This window comes from Monomorium pharaonis, chromosome 8, assembly GCF_013373865.1.
Source record: "Monomorium pharaonis isolate MP-MQ-018 chromosome 8, ASM1337386v2, whole genome shotgun sequence".
NCBI lineage: Eukaryota > Metazoa > Arthropoda > Insecta > Hymenoptera > Formicidae > Monomorium > Monomorium pharaonis.
Window position 1 is genome coordinate 15,055,588 of NC_050474.1, and position 24,909 is coordinate 15,080,496.

The following is a 24,909-nucleotide window of genomic DNA, read 5'->3' on the forward strand; positions in this document are numbered from 1 at the left end:
CATTTTAACATAAACATTAAAATATCTTGAAAGCAATGTATTTTTGAAAAGAATGTTTCTATAAAATATGAATCTACAATGAAACAGGCGTTACCAAAAAATCAACCTGGGGTTTATTAGGCCCAAAATGAATCCTGGATCCAAAATTTAAGTAATTCATGGCCCTCTTCTAACTCTCAACTTTTACTTAAAATATTTTTTTTAACAATACATTGCTTTTGAGATATTTTGATGTTTATGTTAAAATAGCTAAATACGTTCAGATACCCAAGTCAGATACAGAATTCAAGGGATTCCAAGATTTAACCATCTAAAATACCTATTTCAAACGTGATCTATCGACTGATAACGTTAATTTTTTTATATTACTTTTACAATATAAAACGGTTTCTTGTTAGGTAGTTGAACGCACTATAAAATTAGTTACAGAGGTGGCATCCAAGGTGGGAACCAAAAAGAAGGGACAGCTTCATTAGAGCAACTCTGCTTTCTCGCTCTTAAATGCCCAAATTTAAAAGGAAGTTGCAGCTTAGTGTATATTTAATCACAAAAGCGATTTTTCACGTCCAAAGTATGGTTGGTTAATTAAGAAGGCCGTAAGTTTTAATTCAAAGTGCAACCACCTTGACGTGATGAATTCTGAATCTTTTCCACTAAATTAAATTATGTGCGAACGGGCAAAGAGCTGTACAGCACTTGTAAACGAGAAGATAAAATATAAAAAATAAGCAGAAAAAGTGTGAAAGAGTAGAAGTTTAATATTTTCCGATTTGTCTGCTTTTCTTATCTTACATCGCACCACCACATGTAATGTTTTCACGATTTCCACCATTTGTATAAAAAATCAATCCCCCATCCCCAGCACTTTGGAAGTAGCTATCTGGATCATGACAGATTTTTGGTAGGTTTATAATATCACAAATCGAATTTGATTGCAATCCGACCATTGTCAGCTACGTTTCATAATTTTCGTAAAAAGCTTAAATTTGGTCAAATATTTCGAAATTTGAACATCATGCACGACCTGAAGATATTGTCCAATTTGAAAAAATTTGTTTTTATTGTGATTTTCTTAAAATGTAACAACTTTTTTGCACTATTACATTTCGATTTAAACACTTTTTGAAATTTCAACCTGCCCTCTTTTGCACAGATGTGTCAGATCTACATATAACTTTTTCTTACAAGGAACCCATACAGCACAAAGCTCCGATTAAGCTCCCAGGGAGTTCATTTTGCTGAGCTCCCGAGGAGCTTACAAAATTCGACAAAACAAGCTCCCAGAGAGTTCATTTTGCTGAGCTTCCGAGGGGCTTACAAAATTCGACAAATCAAGCTTCCAGGGAGTTCATTTTACTGAGCTCCCGAGAAGTTTACAAAATTCGACAAAACAAGCTCCCAGGGAGTTCATTTTGCTGAACTCCCGAGAAGTTTACAAAATTTGACAAAACAAGCTCCCAGGGAGTTCGTTTTGCTGAGTTTTCAAGAAGTTTACAAAATTCGACGAAACAAACTCCCAGAGATTGAACATATCGGGTAAATTAATGTACTGCACGTCATATAGCCGCGAGTAGTTCGTAAGATCGCCACTAGACGAAGGCACGGCGCTCCTTCTCGTGAGAAAATTTACTCCAAGAGGCTTATAAAAGAAAACCATCACTCATGGCTTACCTAGCAGTTAGTATTTCACTAGCAGCAAAGTGTAGTATATTGTTTTTGTTACACGAAGAGAGTTCGTGGGCCTTCGCAACTCAGAGAGAGCTTCCGAAAATTGAGAAAATATAAAAATAAAATTTTTTCCGGCAGCTCCTATGTCCGCTTTTGAGAGCTCTTTGAGAGCTTTATTTAAGCTCGCAGGGAGTTCAGAAATAATGTTTTAAGAACTCCCTGCGAGCTTCAAAATAATTCCCGTGAAGCTTCTATTTAAGCTCCCTGATAGCTTCATCTAAGCTCTCAGGGAGCTCCCAAAAGCGGACATAAGAGCTCCCGGGAAGCTTATATAGAAATTTCCTGAGAATTATTTTGAAGCTCGCAGGGAGCTCTTAAAACATAATTTCTGAACTCCTTGCGAGCTTAGATGAAGCTCTTAAGAAGCTTGTATAAAAGCTTCCCGGGAATTACGTTGAAGCTCGCAGGGAGCTCTTAAAACATGATTTATAAACTCTCTGCGAGCTCAAATGAAGCTCTCAAAAGCGGACATAGCAGCTCCCAGGGAACTCCGCGCGAATTTTTTGGAAGCTTAAATGAAGCTTATGAAAAATTTTGTGAGCTCCTCGGGAGCTGCCCGTGCTGTGTGGGAACAATTCTGCTAATTATTATTTTTAGTTAAAATACCTTAAAAAATTGAACAAACTGTCGCTTTCTTATATTATAAAGAGAATGAAATACCAGACGAAATTATACTCCAAGATTTATTAGAAATAAAATTTTAATAAACTATATTTATTAAAACTTTAAAATTTTTAACTACAAAGCCCAATTGGATCTCCACTTTCACCGATTTTGGCAGGTACAGTGATGTCAGACCTAGAGTCGCACTGTTTACAGGCCCTTGGATTTGATATCCCCTTTTATCGTAGATGTGTCGATGACATTTTCGCGGTTGTGCCGAGGAGGCGAGTCGAAAATGTCAAGACATTCTTGACACTTTCAATTCTTACCACCCGAGACTTAAATTTATACATGAAATGGAACAGAATGATTCGATTCCCTTTCTTGACACAATTGTAATTAGGAATCAGACTAAACTAATTACTAATTGGTATCGAAAACCTACATTTTCGGGTAGGTATGTTAACTATCTGTCAAATCACCCACTAAGATATAAATTAAATACAATTATCGGTCTAGTTGACAGAGCGATACTTTTATTGGACAAAAAATTTCACGTCTCTAACATCAAAATCGTAAGAAGAATCCTTCAGAATAACTGTTTTCCTACACATATTATCGATAAGGTGATTAAGAAGAGATTGAAAGAACTTAAATTTCTCGACAATACGAATAATGCTTCGGACACCGCGAAATTTGATTTAAAGAGATATATACCGTTATTATACATTCAAGGAATGTCCGAAAACGTTCGTCAGGCGCTTAATAGCGCCATAATAGATGTGGACTCGACGTTCTATATAAGATCCCGAAAAAATTAGACAGTGTTATAAAAAAGAGTAAAGATAAATTAGATAAAGAGAAGAGATCAGATGTAGTATATAGGATAAATTGCAATGATTGTAAAGTATCATATAGGACAAACAAAGAGGCATCTCGAAACAAGAATTAAAGAACATCGCAATGATATTAAAAAAGACGAGAACAATTATTCGGTTGTAAGCAGCCACAGAACAACGTGTCTATACGATTTCGATTGGTCGAGAGTCGACATACTACATAATGAGAAACACAAGGAAGAGAGAGATCGCTGAAATGTATTTCATCAAAAAACAGAATAAGACAATCAACTTGAAACACGACACGGAAAATTTGAATCCGATATACGACAAGGTGATCAAACAAGCGCGATAACTATTTTGAAATGTTTTTGTTCGTTGCCATTTCTTTGTGTGACATTGCGATGTTTCAATCAACCACCAGTTTGACACAGCTCTTTGTTCGTGATGCTTCTTACAGCTTATCCACTCATACCAATATTTTGTTGTTTTGTGACTAATTGTATTTTGATTTATTACACATCTACTGACTTGGTGAAAAGACATAGAGAGCTTAACTCTACGTTTTTAATTTCGTTGACCAACCATGTAAGCATTATGGACTTTTACATTTATTTTCATTTATTTATTCATTTTTATATTGATCTATTTATTCATTTTTATACCTTTCTATTATTCATTTTTATTCTATTGACCATGTAAGTATCCTTCTAACGTTTACATTAATTTCTTTTTTTAATTTTATATTTATTTCAATGTTTGCTTATTTATTCATTGTCTTATTATTGACTCAGCAACCATCTGTATACTTACATATGTTCAGAATTGATTTCCGTTCTCTATTTCTTATTATACGTCATTTGCAGCATTTTAGTGGTTTGGTAAGCGCGTAGAATGAATGCGTGGTCGAAGAACTAGACGTTTAGTATAATGTAATTATAGGTAAGGGATTATTGTGTTAACATAATTGATTTTATCTCACCACGTTAAATCACTCTTTTATCTATACAGATTTAATGGAAATCCCGGGCCGAAACGTAGTACAACTTCACTTGTTATGTACGATTGCCAGTGTTGATCGAATTTAACAAATAAATGTGTCTTTTTTTTTTTTAAACTACTGGCGGTTTGGAAATTGATTACTCGAGAATTTTTAACTACAATTTTAAAACAAATGTTTTATGAATTTTTTAAGTTTTTCAATAATACCTTAATAACAAAAGTAGCGTAATAGTTTTATGTATTCAGACACTGACACATGAAAAAATATATTTAGACGCAAAATTGAGAGGAAATTTCTTTTACTGATAAATCGATTATTTGAAGAATTTTTTAATAATAAGATTGCGGTAAAAAGCTATAAATTTGTACATTTTATGTTTTTTATTGCACTTTGCGCGGAGTCATAATCATATAAGCATTTGCGGATATATTTTTAAGAAAATCTTACAAAAGTTTTTATAAACACTTTAAAGTGTAATAAAAAACAAAAATTACAATTTATAGCTTTTATAATATTATAGTAGTAAAATTTTTATTGTTTCCCTTGGGATTATAAAATACTTACGCTAGCTTTATCTAAAGCTTAACCTAACTTACTAATTATCTTGAATCGTCCCGAGGACCGTGTTCACGTCTTCACGTCACTCCATTCACATCTACACACACATACACACACACGCGCGCGCTCGTTTTTTCTTGTTTTCAATAACAAATAGAAAAAGGCTAAATTGACTAACCCCGCTAAAATATTTCCAACCACCTTCTACATACCGCTTTTCTCATACCTGCCTCTATTTACTTTCTTCCTTTCTCTCTCTTTCTCTCACCCATTTACTTTATTTATTCCATCCACCTTATCCGTTCCCTCTCCCTTCCTTACCTCCACATCAGACCTTCCACTTATCCTATTCCTTTCCTCCTCCAATTCTTTCAACCAACTCTCCCCTTCTCTCTCTTTACCCAACACTCCCTCTACCGCCTCTTGTCAGGTTGAAACACCCTTTTGTTCCCATTTCCTGCAGGATTCCCATATGTGCTCCCTGATTTCCTCTTCAATCCACACAATCTGCACATTCTTTTTTCCTTTTTTTCTCAATATCTTCCTTCCTTCATTTCACATCTTAGCCTTAATCTAGTGACCCTTCCATCCACCTACTTTCTTTTCATCCTTTCTTTAGGTATCCAAGTATACCTCTTTCCTTTTTTACTCTCTATACCATCTATTGAAATTTGACTCCCTGATTCTTTTCATCTTTCCTCTCTTTGCCTTTCCTTATCTTTATCTATTATCTTGCCGAACCATTTCTGTCGAAAAGCTCTTCCTTTTTTACCTTCACCCTACTTCTCGTTTTCTTTAGAACTTCTTCCACTCTCCCTATCAACCATTCTCTCACTTCCCTCTCTCTCATCATTTTTATTAACACCCTCATGTCTACTGACAAGGGAACTGACGGAAGTGTCCCTCACCGATTTTAATACGCTTTGGATATGTTGTAGAACATAAAAAAATATTAGACCCATGTTTTTTTTAGAGGCGTATCTTGATGTTTAGGGGTTGAAACCACCCCTCTAAAATAAAGCATTTTTTCGTTTCTGACAAATATCTTCGAAAATATAAGGTTTATAAAAAAAAGTTTCATACAAAAGTTTTATGGCATTTTATATTCTTTACAATGGTATATTTATATTTATAAAAATTTTAAAATTTTAATTTACTCTCACCTCCACACCTTTTTTTGCAACATTTTGAAAATTAAGGACAAAAATGAAAGAGTATTAAAAGCCGAATCTATTCATATATAATAACATATATATGTTATTATGGGTTCCACCATTCCCAATTATTGACAAAACGAGATAATAATTTTGTGCTATAGGCGCCACGCTAGAAATAGTGTTGCGCCTTATTATTTCTTTAGTCGCGTTGCACTTAATAATTGCTTCTTCTGCGTATATTTTTATATTAGAACGTGAAAACGGATTAATCTTAATTACATAATACCCAACGTATTACACGATATAAAGCATAAATGCATATATATAACAAGAGTAATATGTACGTATGTGTACAGTATTACAAGAATTAAAATAATTAGAATACAGATGATTTTACTTCTGCAAGAACAATTACATTAAAAAAATATTTCCGAGGTAGCATTTGCACAAAGATTAATCAATTCAATCAGTGTTAAAAGTACAAAGGAAAATAGTTTTATCACATGCATATTAATATACAGGGTGATTCAAAATAACTATATGTCCTTGCATAGACGTATTCTTAGTAATATTCTGAGTCAACTTTTTCTTTTGCAAAAAATTATCCAGAGCTTAGATTTCTAGATATAATAAGAAATAGTTTACGTATCCTGAAGCGGATACAAGAGGTATGCAGGGGTGGCACAACTCACCGCTGCTCGCGGGCACAACGAGGCATCTGCTGTGCTCAATAATCGATAATCATCTCAATTATCTTTAACACAGATCTTTAATACAGATTTAAAATTAATTTTCTATTATTTAAATATTCTAAATAATTACGTAGAATATTCAAATTGATTGCTAGAATGTAAAATTTTTTGCTCTCCGTGTCTCCGTGTATGCATTTCCAACATATTCCTCAACAAATTGTAATAGTAAATCATATTAATCAATATTTTTATTTTTAAGTTGCCGTGTTTCCAGATACATATTCGACAGTGTTACCACACAATAACCAATAAACCTTGCTTAGCTGAGCTCGATGTCAGCTGACATCGAGTAACTAGTAAACACGCGTTGTGTGTTCGTCGAGTAAATACGTGTTTTTTTCTTCGAATAATTTTGACGCGTCGAGTGTTAGTAATGTTTAATAATTAAATGTTTCGTACTATTTTTTTGATGTGTAAATAAATTCGGTCAAGTGAGTGAACAGTGTGTGTGTGTGTGTGTGTGTGTGTGTGTGTGTGTGTGTGTGTGTGTGTGTGTGTGTGTGTGTGTGCGTGTGTGCGTGCGTGCGTGCGTGCGTGTGTGTGAATGAGTGAAGTGATCAAATGTAAGAAGAAAGAAAAAAGTACTTTTAATCCGATAAACTGAAGGATGGTGAGAACATTCAATTGATTGCAGGATGGTACGTGCGTAAAGAGGTTCGAATAGGTTCTCTCTCTTCTCTCTCTCCCCCTCTCTCTCTCTCTCTCTCTCTCTCTCTCTCTCTCTCTTTTTCTCTCTTTGTCACCTATTTATTTCTTCTTTTATTACATAATATTCGGGTGATTTAAAATATTAAATACCATCGTTAAAAATAATTGAGATGATTATCGATTATTGAGCGCAGCAGACGCCTCGCGGTGCTCGTGGTGCCCGCGAGCAACGGTGAGTTGTGCCACCTCTGCTTACCTCTTATATCCGATTCAGGATACGTAAACTATTTCTTATTATATCTAGAAATCTAAGCTCTGGATAATTTTTTGCGAAAGAAAAAGTTGACTCAGAATATTACTAAGAATACGTCTATGCAAGGACATATAGTTATTTTGAATCACCCTGTATATATGTGTGTGTGTGTGTGTGTGTGTGTGTGTGTGTGTGTGTGTGTGTGTGTGTGTGTGTTGTGTGTGTATTCTGCATGTTACATTTATTCACCCGTGTCGTGTGCAAAATGTACACGCATCGACAGAAATGGTATCCCTCGGCGTAAAAATTGGGGATCGCGCCGGTATTGCGTCCTTCACCAATGCCACACGCTTAAGAAAGATAGAATTATGAAGAGTGAGAAGACGTGATACCGATTCATCGGTGTCCAATATTTGTTTCACCCGCACTCAAGCAAGATTCATTAGTGTCGAGTGCGAGTGAAACAGATATTGGACACCGGTGAATCGGTATTACGTCTTCTTACTTATCATAACTCTATCCTTCTTGAGCGTGCGGCGTTGGTGAAGGATGTAACACCGGCGCGATCCGCACTTTTTTCGCCCCACGTCTCCACTTCACCGCGCGCCTAGCACACGTACGGCGCTTCGTGTGTGTGGGTGATCGCCGTGTTGGACTCCGAGGGACACCATTTCTGCCGGTGCGTGTACATCCGTGTCGTGTGCAAAATGTACATTCGTATAAATGTATATAAACATAACGGGAAGCTGCTTTTCCAACTCGTAGTTTGTAATGTGAACAAGTATATTGGATAGTGTATTGTCACAGGTATTGTTTTTTTGTGAACATGTATCTGTTTTTAATTTGTATTACTTTTTTATTCTTTTGTCTTTCTTTAATATTATTGAAATTATAAAAATACGTCAAATTATTACTATATATGCATATAATGCAACATAATAATATATTGAAAACAGAAACGAATGGAGCAAGAATTAAAATAGTTAGGGTAAAAGCCTTGATTACTGTGCCTCTCTGGTTTTATTTTTGCTTTTAAAAAATTCTGCGAATATATATTCGATAGAGTAAATAATTTTCGCAAAGTACAAACTGTATTTTACACATTAAAAAAGGAATTGTACATTTTTCTCATTATTAAGAATGGGCAGGATTTATGCGTTTTGAAATACCTTAATTATGCAGTAAAAAAAATGTGTAATTATGCGACCATTATGCAACCAAAATTGAAAAATTATGCGGCCATTATGTGCCTTTTTACTAAAATTTACGCAGTTTTGTGTGAAAAATGTTGACTTAATTTTGGCCCTTTACTTTATATCGAATATTATTTACTTATTTATACATTGTTATAAATTGTAATCAGTACAATCAAACTATAGATAATATTAATAATGACAAACTAAATGAAATTAATAAATCTTTGGTAATTTCTTAGCCTAGCTAGGTTATAATTTAAGAAACTAAAAAGTACTAAAGTAGAACAGCCAAGTTACAAATTTAAAAATTAAAAGTTGCTTAAAATAAAGAACACAGATGTTTACAGTTTCATTAGTTGGTCAGAATTTGTATCTTGTTTGTATCATATCCATGGTGAAAAGCAGACTATTCAAACAAATCATTCATTTATCATTATTTATTCTTATTGTAGTCATTGTTATTGTTATTAAATTGTCACCAAAATAAAGACACATCATAATTTCAACATTGCTTGAGTACATCACTATAAGCGGAAAGTCCTTGTTTACAATCAACATTCGACATAGGAAAAATGCAGCATTTGCAAACACAGTGACACAAATATAAGGTAGTTGGCCTTCATAGACAATGAAACATTTATAATAGCATCATCATCACTTTCCTTTTTAACACTAGATTTCGATTTTACTATTTCTTTCACAGAGTCTACTAATAAAGCATACAGCATTAATAAAGCGTACATCCTAAAGTTTGAGGTATTGCTGCTAACAGAGGTCAATTTTCTTTAGCCTGCACAACTTCAGTATCAGTAACAGATCTCATCACTATTGTTGTGCCCATTATTGATAAGAGACACGGTATTTCGGGATCGCTGTCGTTACTCCTCGGATCAGGTGTCTTGAGAGATTGTAGCCAATTGTCGTATATCAATGTGTATATATTTTCTCTATTGGTTGAGTTACACTGACTTAATTCGATAATACCCGTGACAAATATACAAGACGGAGCGACATACGTTCGTCGCTGTATAACGTGTAGCAAAGCCCGCTCGTTGTCTGTACCTCGGTGTTTATATACACCGTTTTTGGGCGTATGACCGGGGAAGATACTTCCGCGGTCACAGACCTTTGGACAGTGTACGTGCTTAGCCAGCGAGTGCTGGCTACGCGGATTCCACCCCAAAATCAGATGATTTTGGGTGTTATTGCTTAAACAACCGGGTGCATTTCCCGGTGCGACGCCCGGTATGTAGGCCGGGCGATGTCCGCGCGCGAGGCATCATTTGACACCTTCTATCGCTTGCAACATGCCGTATGTGAGTGTGATGCACTCACAACACTATTTTAAATGGATCAAAAAGATTTTATACTGATTTAAACAAAGAAACAGCACTATTATTAGACAGGTACTTAGAGAAAAGTTTATTACATTTTTTGAACCTTATTCTATCCTCCAAATTTCTTCTTTTAGAATCAGACAGAGAATTGAGACTAGAATTTGTGTCCGCAACACAGTTTTAACAACACAGTTTTTCTTTAGCATCTTTTACAATTGAAAAAAATCTAATGTACATCTCTTATTTTCTCATACAATAAGTGACACAAGGGTACCTTTGAAGCCTCTACTCAAACTAGTAAATCTGAAACGGGAGTACAGTATTCAACAACAAAAGTGGCCTCAGCTTCGATAATAGCTATATCTTCTTTGCTTAATTTTTTGAAATAATCTACAGGTTTAATTGATTTAGATTCAAGGATTGTTTTAGCAGCAACATCCTCGACGTAATTACGCAAATATACAACAGAATTCTTCCACGAACCCCACCGAGTCATTACTGGGAGAGGGAACAATTTGGGCTCTTTAGAAAAAGAATAAGTGTCCTTTAAATACTGTAGTTACTTGTGCTTCCTCTTCCTTGTATTTTTAAACAATCTTGTGGTGTTTGCAACACACTTATTTAGTCTAAGAAGTTTGTCAGAGAAAACTAGCAATTTTGTCCAATTTATGCGCCCAACACTGGATATGAAACATATTCGTAAGTCTAAGTTTACATAGGAGGCGGGCACAAAGATTCATATAAGCTGCACTGTCTGACACCAAAGCTACTACATTGTCATGGGCAATATTAAATTCTGTAAGAGTCTGGAAGAAAAAAATGAAAACAAAACATGTTTATATTTTAGTAAAAGTAAAGAACAGCCTAAAATATAAATTCAGATAAGATAACACACATTGTACTCCAAAGTAATAATCTGAAGTATTGCTTTGGATGTTTGGTCTCTAGTGCACGCCGATAAAATCTTTAGTTACTATCAGAAGGGGTTTAGGATTATCAGTTGGGAGAATTTTAAACAAAATGATAAAAGCCTCGCCTTTTATGTTGGTTGTTTTATCACATAATACAGCAATTTTCTTTCACACTAAAGTATTCTTTAGTTGATTATTATAATCTTCCTTTATCTGAGGGAGATAGTGTTGCCTCAGCCACTTGGCGTTAGGCAAATCACCGCTACCTATAGGAACAAAACAAAAACAAAACAATTACTCATATATTATTATACACAAAATTATTATGCAAGCAACTAAGGTAACAGCTTTTAAACTCGTCTGGTGCATAATCGTTCAACCATTTGCGCATATTAGGATGATCAAGTTTGTGCAACGAAACATTTGCTTTCATGAAAGCGGTTATAGTAGATTTTATGAAAGTCTCTCTGTCTTCTTTAGTTTTTTTAGCGCTTTCGAAACTGTCAGATATGGAAGACTGTCTTTTACTAGAAGATGCACTTTCGCCCCGAGCTTTGCTTCTCTTGTGCGTTTCAGAGTTACAATGATTGTCAATTACATTCCTTCTTTCCTAATTAACGCGTACGTCACAGTGCTTGCATGCCATAAGTTTCTTTTCTTTGCAAAAAATGTACATTCCTTCCTTTGCATAATTATTGACACACGATGATAACGACGTTGTTTTTTGTCTCCCTTTCATGTTTCAATAATAATAAAATATAAATAACGTTGATGCTTTGCTTCTTCACCACTAATTTATATAACAACATTCCATTAAACAATGAAACAAATCATAAATTCATAAAATAAATTTGCCGGGTAAGATGCAGACCTAATTGGATACATACATCGCTAAAAGGCCTATCAGCAATCCAGATGTTGAAATGTAGATCACGTGTTCTTCACTCACCACACAATACTCTTTGAGTATATATACATGGAGAAGGAATGCCAGCACTGAAAGTGTGTCCAAGATCTGTGCGAGAGAGAAAGGTATATCATGATACTTGCTCTCTCTGCGCATGCGTCAAACGCTATATGTACAATGGCTGGCATTGTATGTTTCACACACACACATACAATTCGTAAATAAGTACAAAAGTGCACAAGAAGTGCACAAGTGTTGAAACTGCGGTGCAGATAATGATATTAACGCATGCGCAGAGAAAGCGAGTATCATGATATACCTTTCTCTCTCGCACAGATCTTGGACACACTTTCGGTCTACATGAAACCATAGCAATTCCTCCTCCATGTATATATACTCAAAGACAATACTACACACACGTTTAAACGCTGCGGTCGATTTCGGTTGGTTACCCACTTCTCCTCTCTCTACCCCCCCCCCCTAGCAACGAGCTGAATTCCAAGCCCTCTGATTAGGATTACCAAAACGCGGGAAATTCGAAAGTAATCTCACGCGTTTGTTTCACGTTAAAGGAATGAACAGAAACGAATTTTGCGCGGGTTTGAGTCTATTATGCGATTACCTTGGCGGAAAAATTTCTACAAAATTCTAAAAAACTACAAAAATTTACAAAAGTGTTCCAATTCTAGCATTTTTTTGTAGTTTCTACAGAAAAATGCTAGAATTGGAACACTTTTGTAAATTTTTGTAGTTTTTTAGAATTTTGTAGAAAATTTTTCCGCCAGGGTAGTATGCAATATATGAGTTATGCTGCAATAAAACCCCAATTATGTGAAATTATGCGCTTTAAAAACACATTGCCAAAGGTACAAGACAGAAAACATTGATATTTCATCAATTTAATGGATTTGGAGAAATTATGCAATTATGCAATCGCGTAAAGTGCCCATCCTTACTCATTATAATGATATGAAAAATTAAATTTAAATTTTATGTTAGTCGAATTGGTGGTTTTCTTCTTTCGTTTATTGAAATACTTCAGATATTACATGTATGAAGGATTATAAGAAGGATTATAAAGATTATAAGTATGATTGAGATATATATTTAATTTTAATATTTCAGCATGCTTCAATTTAATCCATATAATGTAATATTTTTACTTATGATAACCTTCAATGGTATGATTTATCCGAATACTCCGATAACTTTGCAGAAAGGACAAATGAATATAAAAATTGAACATATGCTATTGGAAATAAAAAATAATAAGCAATTTCAATTTGAAAAAAGAAGAAACTTTAGATTTTCACGATGAGGTTCCAGAAGCAGAAAAAGTGGATTTATTAGAGACGGATGAAAAGAAAATCTATTTTCCAGAAGAAGTGATTTGCAATTTAGTTGAAGAAACAATATCAACTGACTATAAAAGGCAAGCTGTGGAATACTGGAAAAGCAATAAGACAAAACCAAGATTGCTTCAAGAAGTTAGGCAAAAATTTAAAAAAGTTACATTGATACGACGATGGGAAAATCAAATTGTTCAAAGTGGTAGTAGGCTAGAAAAATTAAAAAAAATTCTGAATACACATTAAATCATTTTAATAAAGCATTTGAAAGAAAAATCATCATTCATGACATTGACATGACATCGCTCGATGGGCTTCTCAAGCACAAGAAAAAGAAAATGCGACAGGATTCAAAGTTTCAGAGAGATGGGTACAAAGATTAAAAAAAACATAATATTATGTCTAGAAAAATAACTTTGTTACAAAAAGGTCTCTACTATCAAAACCTGATTTAGAAAATAAATGCGATACGTTTATTACAAATGTAAAATATTATATTAATCGATATGGTGTGGAAAATATTTATAATTCGGATCAGAGTGGATTTCAGTTAGAATTTCATTCTGGTCGTACTTTAGCTTAAAAAGGTATTAAAAACGTAGAATCCGTAGTACAGTCTATATCAGCAACCACGCATAGCTATACAATTCAATCGACTATTTCGGCTGATGGTAGATTATTATCACTTCTTTTTATAGTATTAAAAGAAATTACAAGAACATTTGGTCCGAGAGTACAAGAAACATTATTCAACGCGACTAATATCTTTGTTACGTCTTCAAATTAACATCAAATCATGTAAAAACTTGGCTAAAGGAAGTATTTTTTCCAAATATCGGACCACAATAAGTATTGTTGTAAGATTCGTAAAGTGAACATTGTCCTAACATAATTTCAGAAACTAAATTAGATTCTGCAACAGATATTGTTTTCCTAATTATTCCGGCCGGTACAACTGGAAAAATACAGCCATACGACGTATACGAATTTCAGTTGTGGAAGAATTTTATTAAATACTTTTCTGATACTATTATGTTGGATCTGGTTTTAGATCTTCATAATAGAAATAATATCTTGAAATTACAGTCATTAACACATCATCAATTCTCGTCGCCCAGATTTCAAAATGTATTTAAATATGTGTGGACTAAAAGTGGATACGTGTACAGAATGTATACGATGAATACCTGCAGGCTATACCGATAGAATTTGAAACACTAGTAGACTTTTGTTTTAAAAAGAATTTTAAAGTAAAATGCGATCTTTGTGACAAAATAGCCATAATAACTTGTTCTTGATGTAGAAAATCATTTTGTATAACACATTTTTTCCACGAACATCATCTTTGTAATGAATATGTGCCATAAATGGAAGACATTTATAAACAAATTCTGTATTGATTTCTTTAAAAAAGATGTGTTTTTAGATTATTAACACTGGTAAGATTTTAGGAATTTTCTTTACCCATTCAACAAATATTAATATTCTTTTGCCCAATAAAAATTTTTATTTGTATAAAATTATGTTTGTAACAATTATTTCAACTTCTTTTCCCTTTTCCTTTATTTTTTCTTTCATTTTTATTTCATAATTTTTTTTAATTAATACTTCAAACTTATTAAATTAAATTATATTATATTATTTTTATTATCAAAGTGTGCTATGTACACATAATGTAAATAATATAATTATGCAAATAGTTATTGCAGTTTATATTTTATACTTTTCTTTTGATATGATATTTTGTTACATTATATTTGTATTTTTTAATATTAAAAATATATTTTGCTTTATATTAAGGGGCGTAAACATTAAGAGGTCAAAATTAAACACTTTTTTATAATTTTTTTTCTAATAGAACTAAGAAATGGATTTTTTTGCAATTTTTGTCACTTATTGTTCATGTCTTTAGGCACTCAAAACAATTTTTATTAGAAAATTGTATTTATTTAATTACAAGTTGTAAGCAAAAATGCACTACCTTGAAAAATTTCTTCCACATTGTGTGTATGATAACATCCAGTAGAATCGGCTGAAAGAAAAATACCAAACTTTTGGGGGATTTATAAGTATAAATATACTTCTAAGTGAATCTAAAAAAGCCATACATTTATTATAAAAAATTTATAAAATGGCGCTTTGAAAAAAATTGGTTTTTTGTGAAAAATTTTTGACTTTTTTAATAACTTTTTTTATATGACTTCTAATTTATATTTTAGGTTTACACAGAAGTTAATTTAATAACGTTTAATTATAAAAAAAGAAGTGGATCCGTCGATTAGTTTTTTTTTTAATCATGCACGTAGTTTCGAGAAAAACGCATTTAAAGTTTCCGATCAAAGAAAAAGGTTGATAAAAGCTTGCTAATGATTGTTTATCTGTACTTTTCGATTAATCTGCTATCCCTGCTCCATATAAAATGTTCTCGGTGTCCCCATACAATTCATTCTTCTCCAACAGCCGTTGTTTGTCGTAAGTACGCGTTTCCTGCGCAACAGATCTGCTACGACGATTTTAGCTAGTGTGATTTTCGTTTATTCTATCCGCAACATCTCTGCATACTGATCCAATAACTATTTCCATGCATGACATGATTCTTAGAACCGACAAATAGCCTTCATTGAAAATTCCAGCAGTTATGTAGGCAGCAATTTCAATGATTTTACCGTAATGAAGGTGTTTTGGGGCAAGTCGCCAAATCATTGCATTAAAACTTTCATTGACATTTTGTGTATGCCACCCACCTAAACACCTCTCAAGTAATTCTTTCCTTGACAGATTTTCCAGCAGACAATGTACCTTTTCAAAAAAAATACATGTCGATGATGTACAAAATCCGACCGTCATTCTCCACGTCGTGTACATCGGGTCACTTTGATGGCGGCGGTATGATTAAGTTCAACACGAATAAAATCAATGTGCGATATCACATTGATACTTAAAATTCATAATATTCAAAAAATACCTTGTTTATTTGCTAAAATACCCTAAAATGCAGTGCAAATTTCAAACTCGTGTGCAATCAACAAAAAACATCGTATCGACATGTATTTTTTTTAAATTGCTTAGAAAAAAATGAACTTTAAGAATCTGGATTAATATTAGCCAGATTTTAACGAGAAACTTGTGCAAAATGATAACAAACTTTTACTTTTTTCAATTAAAAAAAACATGTTTGGTTTCATGCGATACAAAAGGTTCGCACTTAACAAATCAAACTTTGGCCTAAGGATTCTTAAAGTAGAGTCTTTGTCCTTTAATTTAAAAAAAAGTACATGTAATTTGGATGTTTTTTCGCAAAGTTGCATCACTTTGAAGATTGCCTAAAAATCGGTCAAAATTTTTGTCTCGTTTTTTTTTGCGCCAGTGTATGTATGCATATGCTTTATATCATGTAATACGTTGGGTATCATGTAATTAAGATTAATCCGTTTTTGTTTTAATATAAAAATATACGCAGAAGAGGCAATTACTGAATATGACGCAACTAAAGAAATAACGTAACACTATTTCTAGCGCAGCGCCTATAACACGGGATTATAACTATAACATCTTGTTTTCCAATAATTGGAAATGGTGGAATCCATATGTTACTATATATGAATGGATTTGACTTTTAATGCTCTTCCTATCTCCACTAACAAGTGTCATTAATTCTGATACTGCCATAACTTATCCACGCTTTGTTTTCCTTACTCTCCTTCTCTCTTGCTATCTCCTCCAGTTTTCATCTCATTTTTCTATCTTTCCACGTCCAGTCATTCTCTATCCTTTTTTTCCTTCCCCTCAATCTCTCTTCCTTAGAATTTTTTTATCTTTTCTCTTTATTCTCACATTACCATTTCTCTTCCATCCTTTCTCTCATCTCCCATTCCTCTAATCTCCTTGATTTCCGCCTCTACTCCTATTTTTTTAATAAATCTTTTAAATTCTTTTTTCTCTTCTCTTTCCTCTCCAACTTCCGTTTCATCCCCTTAACCTCCCCATTCACCTCCTCCGGCTCCCTTACTCTCCTCTTTTCTGCTGTTCCCTTAACTTTTTGTCTCTCACCAATTCCTCTACTTCCTCCTTTAATTTGTTTACCATTTTCTCCATTCTTTGTTTTCCTATTGTCCTTTTCCTGCCTAAAACCGCTCCTCATTTCTTTTATCTCCTCCTTTATTCTTCTTTCTTATTCCCTTATTTCTCTTATTTCTTTTCCCAATTTCTTCTTCATTTCCGAAATATTTTCTTTTATCATCCCCCTTAGTCCCGCCATTGCCTCTCATAATCCTTTCTTCCACACCTCCTGTCAGTTCCCCCGAACCTTCTCCCAGTTCAGCCTTCTCCCCCTCTCGAATCCTCTATTTTCCTCTTCATCTTTCTCTGCCACTCCTTTACACTGCCGCAACTCTTCCCCTATCTCTCCCCCTCGATTCTTCCCTGTAACTTTGCCTCCACTTCGCTTTGACTAAGAAAAGCAATACCAAAACGCAATACCAAAAAACCACTTCCCTTTACCACTTATTGCGCCCCTTATAAACAGGCCTCAGTCCTGCTACGCTATTCCTGACCCCTATCCACTTCCTATCTTATCTCTACTTATCCTATGCTTTTCGTCCAAGAGATCGCACACTGTTCCGCTCTATACTTCGTGCTTTTACAGACCTCTCTCACAGATTCCTTCTCAGATCCCGATTCTTTTTTCTCCTTAAATACCTCCACACATGCACTTTTCACCCTTTCCTCCACTCTCACTTACTCTCTACCTTTCTCGCTCTCTCACTCACGCATTCTCACTTTCACTACCTTCTCTCAACTCCTTTATTCCACTCTACAAAAACTGCACTTTACACAACGTAACACTATTTATCGTACCAGAAACGGAAATCCTTGTAGCTTTTATAATTTCTATTTTAAAAAATTCCAAAATTACTTAATTTTTTAGTAAAAATAAAGAAAATTACCTTTTAAAAAGAGGAAAATTGAAAAAAAATTTTAACACAATTTCCAAGAAGTTTTTAGGTTTAAGAACACGACATAAATATGTGCATGAAAAATGTTGCAATTTTGAAAAATTATATAAAAAACAATATGGATTGTTAAATAAAATTAATATTTTATATACAGTAGACGCTCGTAAACTTTCACGTTTAGGAGCTGTAGGGGCGGAATTTCTTGGAAAACGAATGTTATCGAATGCCACTACTCCTCGGCTTCTGTTCTGCTGGCACAGGCGCGTTAAAATTATGTGTGCATGCGCACTGTACATTGTACATTGTACAAGCGCCACCACACACATAACCTCAAATACATAACCTTACATAACCGATTTCACTGTGTTTTATAAAATACCAGCGCCGCGCCGGCGCGAGCAGCGCGACTCTCTATCTCCATACAAACGATGTAGTGGGGACACGATATTAGTATTAGTGAGCGTATGTGTTAAGAGAAAATAGTTCCGATCGAAAGTTATCGAGCGTCTACTGTATAAATATATTAATAAATAAAATTTATATAAAATTAAAGAATGTTGTATGGAAAATTTTCTTTTACATCTTTTTTTTAAACTAAACTTTTTTCATTCTTTGACTTCAGGATAAAAGTAAACTCCCTAATGAGGCGACCGAGATGTCCGGCTGCGTGTTTTGCACTCCAGCTTTTGTCGCGTTAGTAGAAAAGCATCGGGCAGTAGCTTCGAAACCAGTCGTCACGCGTGGTCGAGGTCATACCAAGAGTCGTAATCGAGGCAAACCTAAGCCACCAAAGGACAAAATGGCACAATTGGCAGCATATTTCGTATAATAAATTGTTTAGGATGCATTGGATACAATATAAATATACGTTTATCTCATGTTCTCCTTTCCCTTCTCTCCCAAAAATGCCTGTCATACCTGAATCTTTTACAATATTTTATGCACGTAAGTAATGGTAATCATTGTCATTCTTTTTATTAAAGAATCTATATTTGTTTAATTACAATTAATTAAAACATTTTATAGGACATTAGTTTTATTAAATAAACTCAATTTTTTGTCCAAATTAGTCGATTTGTTTAATACTACAATTCTAATTTATAAACAGACAAAAATTCTAATTTATAAACGGAAAATTCTTAACATTTTTATTGATTATGAATTTGTATTCAGTATCCAAGAATATTAAACTATCCATGTAGACAAAGAAAGATTGTAAGATGTTTTTTTAGATTTCTAAAAGACATCTTGCGATTTCTTGAGATGTTTTGCATTTTTTAATGAAAAGATATCTTCACAATCTAAAAGATGTTTTATGCAACAGTTTGAGATATCTTTTAGATATCTGGCGATGTCTAAAAGACATCTTAAAGAAATCTGAAAGATATTTTAACTCTTTAATGTCCAAACGAACGTAATTATAGTACTTTATTTATCGAGATTGTTCAGTATGTTTCAGCTTTCAAAAAATTTGACTAAGATCATTTCTTACGTAAAATTTTATAATCTTTCAGAATCCGTCGTTTAATATTCATAAAAATTATATCCAAAAATATTGCTTACCTTTTAAAAAAAAAACGTAGTTTTTAACAAAAATTAATTTTTTAATCAAAATGTTTATATCGAAATAATTTAACTTTTTGAGATTCGAATTTTTATAGACACATTCATGAAACACAAACACCATGTAAATAAATTTTTGGGATCGCTAATTACGAATCTGGTATCAGAATTTTAAAATTAAAAAGAATGGATTCAACATGGCAAATCATAAGATTTTTAAGTTTACGGCGTTTGTTAAAATTTGGTATAGGAATTTATTGGGTTCCTGATTACGAATCTGATTAAAAAATTTTTTAATTTAAAAGGGTAGATCTAATGTAGCACGCTAAATATTTTTTTACGTTTTTTAAAGTCAATAAATATTAGTTTTTAGGAGTTTTTGAAATAAAACCTAGATAACACCTAGACATTCGTATATACGTAAAAAGGCGTTTGGAGTCGTAAAGTAATGTGACAAACCGCGGTGTCATCGCTTTTCACGCAACACACTAGAATGTTTATTTCAATACGAGTTACTTTGCTCTAAATCTGAATCTAAAGTGTTCCTACTATAATGAACATTCATAACCATTGTTTTTATAACACATGTAACCCATAAAATAAAAAAGTAAAGTTTGTTTAGGTTACGTGTGAGCCGAAATCGACCCTTTTTTAATATCCTCCTTTATAATAATATAAATTAATAAGTTGAAAACTGATGTAAGATTTGTAATTATTGTTTGCGACGTAGCTTTCCTTCGGAAACCGTCAGGTCCGATGGGGTTATGTCCAAATAATCGATAATGACTATTAATGTTAACTGGTAACGCTTTCTCAACGATATCGGTAACTCGCGAAAACGATATCTTCGAAATATTGCTTGAAAAGATTCTCTCAACGATATCGATAACTCGCGAAAACGGTATCTTCGAAATATTATATATTTTGGGCGCCAGGCGCGGTTTCCGCGCCACACAATAGTTTACGATAATTCGATAGCCAAAGAAAAAGCGTTACAAATATACCGGTAGCTCTTTATCCGAAGCGGTAGAAGGGCGTGGTTCTTAAGTAAATTGAAAGTGTGGAGATTTCAGATCGAGACAGATCGCAGAATAGAATTAGTATATAATTTTCAAATCAGTAACAATGATGAAAACGTATATTTCGAATGATTAAAGAGTACAGTAACAATCGGAAATAATTGACATATTACTCAAGTTCTCGGAACACGATAGATTCACAGATTTACGCGATGGAAACGGAGACAAGAATCTAAGAACAGAGAAAATGCAGAAACTTCAAAAATCTATTATACTATGCGAGAGACCGACGAGACTCTCCGCTCGAACAACCACAAGTACATTAATTCACGGAAACAGTAATCGCGATAACAATAAACTTTACTCTTAAACTAACGGTGACTGTCGGTGCCGGCTTTGTCCGAGAGGAACGCACTCAATTAATCGATATTCGGAGCCGGTCGGTCCCACCTCTCATGCGGTACTCCTTATTTCGAATTTCACAAAAGCAATAACAGCAACGGTAGCGGATTCCGAATTATCGATAACACGAAAAGAAATGGTATTCTTTATCCGGATTCGCACGAGAGTCGACCGCCTTACCCAAATATAATGCAATTCCTGAAGGGCTGCCAAGTGATGGCCTTACAACGAAAATCCTGGTCCACTGGGACGATTCCGTCAGGGCAAATCCTCGCTGATACGCATGGAAGCACAGCTCGCCGAACAGTGAAAAACCCCGGTCCTACGCCGGCAGGCGCGTGCGCGCTTCGATTTCCAGTAGGTAGATCCGCTTGCCTCGCAGGATCCTTGATCTCTCGCAGCGCCGCTTCACCCCTCGCAATTTTCCAGAACTAGAGTCGATATTTGAATGCGAGATCTCTCGTGCCCCGCCGCTTCGGCTGGTTCGGCTGGCCAGGTCGCGACCGAGCCGATTTTAGTAGCGGGCGGTTGGTAGTGATACGGCCGCTCCCCCGGTCTGCAGCCCGGTGGCGTGCCCTCGGTGTTCTTCACCTAGAGGATCATCTTGCGGTAACGCTGTATTCATAATCAGCGATCCCAAAAATCCCTAGATTATAATTGTCACATCAATATTACTTAATGTTTATTCTGACAAGAATTTTTCCTGTAAAAATGCATTTTTTGTTATTTAATAATATAAACAATTTTCTAAAGTGGCCTTAAGGGCCGGCGGTAATAGTACACAGTGGGCACAAAGTTGCTTTTTATGGCCAAAAATTGCTCGACGGCTGAATTCTCAACCGATTGCAACAAATTTTTTTTTAATACGCGTAATTTATTGTATTATATCGGAGATCTGCACATTTTTATATTACAATTTGTTAATTAACAAAAAGTTATAATTGTTGTAATGGGAGCGCCCCGATTGATCACGTCCCAATTGACCACAATTCGACATTAGAATTCAACAAACTGACGGCAAGTTATCAACATGCATGCACAATTGCTGTCAATGTGACAAATTTATTATTCCTCAATGCATGCACTTATAATTTTATAAACTCATGAAGGTTATTTGCTCTCCTGATGTTAACTTCGTTCCACGTTAAATTATAACGACAGCAAATTGTGGGCAAATTCACAACATACATGCAGTGCATTAATTTGCCTGATATGCTTAATTTCGCTTGGCTATCAGCAATTGCACACCATTTAAGTCGCAAACCCATGTGGTGCAGTGAATGCTTTATACACACACACACACGGGGGAGGGTGCAAGGGAGGCTTTCGGCCCCCCTCCCGCACCCACCCCGTCCAAGTTGCTAACCCATGTACACATTGCAAACGCAGCCATAATGTATGAATATTTAATATGCGTTTGATTGAACGTTGTGCAATTGAACGGTATGCAACTGAGTGGTGTGCAATAAACGATGTCCAAAAGCACCGTGTCCAAATGAACGGTATGCAAATGATCGGTGTGTATCTTTTGGTGTGCAAATGATCAGTGCGCATCTTTCCGTGTACAAATGATCAGTGTGCATCTTTTCGTGTGCAAATGATCAGTGCGCATCTTTCCGTGTGCAAATAATCAGTGCGCATCTTTTTGTGTGCAAATAATCGATGTGCATCTTTCCGTGTGCAAATGATCGGTGCGCATTTCTTGGTGTGCAAATGAGTAATTAACAAGTGAACGGTATGCAAGTGAATGGTGTGCAAGTGAGCGGTGTGCAAATGAATGATGTGCAACTTTTACGTGTCCAACCCAGCGAGAAACGGTAATGAATTCGACATCAATTCGACGTCAAATCGACATCGAAATCATCATTTCGATGTCGATTCGATGTACTATTTCTCACTGGGAAGTGAACGGTGGGCATTTTTTTGTGTGCAAATATCCGGTGGTCAAATTTTACGTGTACATATAACTGGTGTACATTTTTAATAAAATTTCTTTTGTGTCCAAATGCACAGCGTGCAAATGCACCGCTCCCGTTTTCTCACCGTAGGTGTTGATGATCGTTTTTTATTGTAAATATTTTGAGGTTGGTTAGCTTAGTCCGTTGTACTAGATACTTTCTTGGCAGGACTGAGACGTCTGCACCTTTTTTTACGAGGGGAATGCTGCCTTACGCATACCCCCGCCTCGGGGAAGAGTTATGTGGGACACCGCCTAGCAACCGCAAAGGCCAGATGGCATACCCACAAAACCCGTCGGTGGTTGCCTGTCTCCGGGGCAAGTCGGCGGGCCACAGGATTAATCTAGTACACACCGCGGCTCGCCGTAAGCCCCGAATACTCTCCCCCCCCCCCTCCGACTTTTCAAGTCCCGAACGGGAAAGTGCCAGGGGGGAACCCATTCCTAAAAGGAGGCCGGACCGAGCCTCTGACGGAGCCCCGCCCGATTATCCCACCACATCTCTATGAGAGAGCGAGAGGGCGCAACCATGCGTCCTCCCACTTCCGACTCGGGGCCGCCATTCGATGGGCCGGTCCATGTTCTCCTATGGGTCGGCCCCAAGGGACGGGCGAAGACGGCAGCTAGGGAGATCTCTCATACGCTGCCCTCCTTCGCCCGCCGCTTTCTCTGCGGACGGGATCGGCAGTTGGGCTCGACTCCCGATCCTGCTCCGCCGTCTCCTTCCGCAAGATCACATCCTCGCAGGAGGCCATCGCCCCCCACGCTTCCTCGCCGCCACCACGGCCGGCAGCAAGAGGTCGTTCTTTATTGTGTTGGTTAGAACACGGCGCTGGTCCGCCCATACGGGACACACCTCAAGGGTGTGCTGCGCTGTGTCCCTAGCCACCCCGCAATTGTGGCATCGTCGACCTCCCTTCTCGCTATACGGTGCAGGTACACACCGAAGCACCCGTGCCCGATGAGCACCTGTATCAGCCTAAACGTGAAGGGCCCGTGAGCCCGGTTCACCCAGTCCGCGAAGAATGGATATAATTAGCCCACGTTCGAAATGGCCACGTCCGAATCGGCCACGTTCGGAATGGCTACGTTCGAAACGACCACGTTCGTAATGGCCACGTTCGAAACAGCTACGTTCGAAATGGCCACGTATATTTTACTTGAGCATGCGCAGCGGTCATATCGTCATACTTCTTAGTCACAAGCGCTCTGTCTAGCACAAGCCGTTGCTATTGATATTACACAAAAATGCGTAAATATCAATTGAGAAACCCAGCAAAAACGATAATGAATTCGACATCAATTTGACGTTGAATCGACATCGAAATGATGATTTTCGAATGTGGCCGTTTTGGACGTGACCGTTTCGAACGTGGGCAAATTGAACTCCGTGCAATATTTCTTGTAGCCATTCCGAACGTGATCAAATTTACGCGTGGCCACTTCAAACGTGGCCATTCCGGACGCTCCCGTCCGCGATGGACCGTCCGGTCCAATCGGGTCCGTGTGCAAACGGGTCGGTGCACAATCGGTTCGGTGTGCAATCGGGTCCGTATGCAAACGGGTTGTGTGCAATCGGGTCGGTGCGCAATTGGATCGGTGTATAATCGGGTCGGTGTGCAATCGGGTCGATGTCCAATCGGGTCCGTGTCCAATCGGGTCCGTGTCCAATCGGATCTGTGTCCAATTGAGTCCGTGTCCAATCGGATCTGTGTCCAATTGAGTCCGTGTCCAATCGGGACTGTGTACGATCGAGTCCGTGTCCAATCGGA

The 24,909-nt window shown here is 36.0% G+C and overlaps 1 protein-coding gene across 4 annotated transcripts in view; it reads left to right on the top strand.

Annotated features, from left to right (window-relative positions):
* Positions 1–20,382, top strand: part of LOC105832135 (DNA topoisomerase 3-beta-1) — a 172,750-nt gene extending 152,368 nt beyond the window's left edge. For 3 of the 4 annotated variants that reach the window (XM_036291384.1, XM_036291386.1, XM_036291387.1), the window contains one exon: positions 18,819–19,236. In XM_036291384.1, coding sequence (XP_036147277.1) covers positions 18,819–19,025 — 207 coding nt within the window. In that variant the 3' untranslated portion in view covers positions 19,026–19,236. Of the gene's footprint in view, positions 1–18,818 lie in introns of all 4 variants that reach the window. The other variant, XM_036291385.1, reaches the window with a different exon arrangement.
* Positions 20,383–24,909: the final 4,527 nt, after the last annotated feature.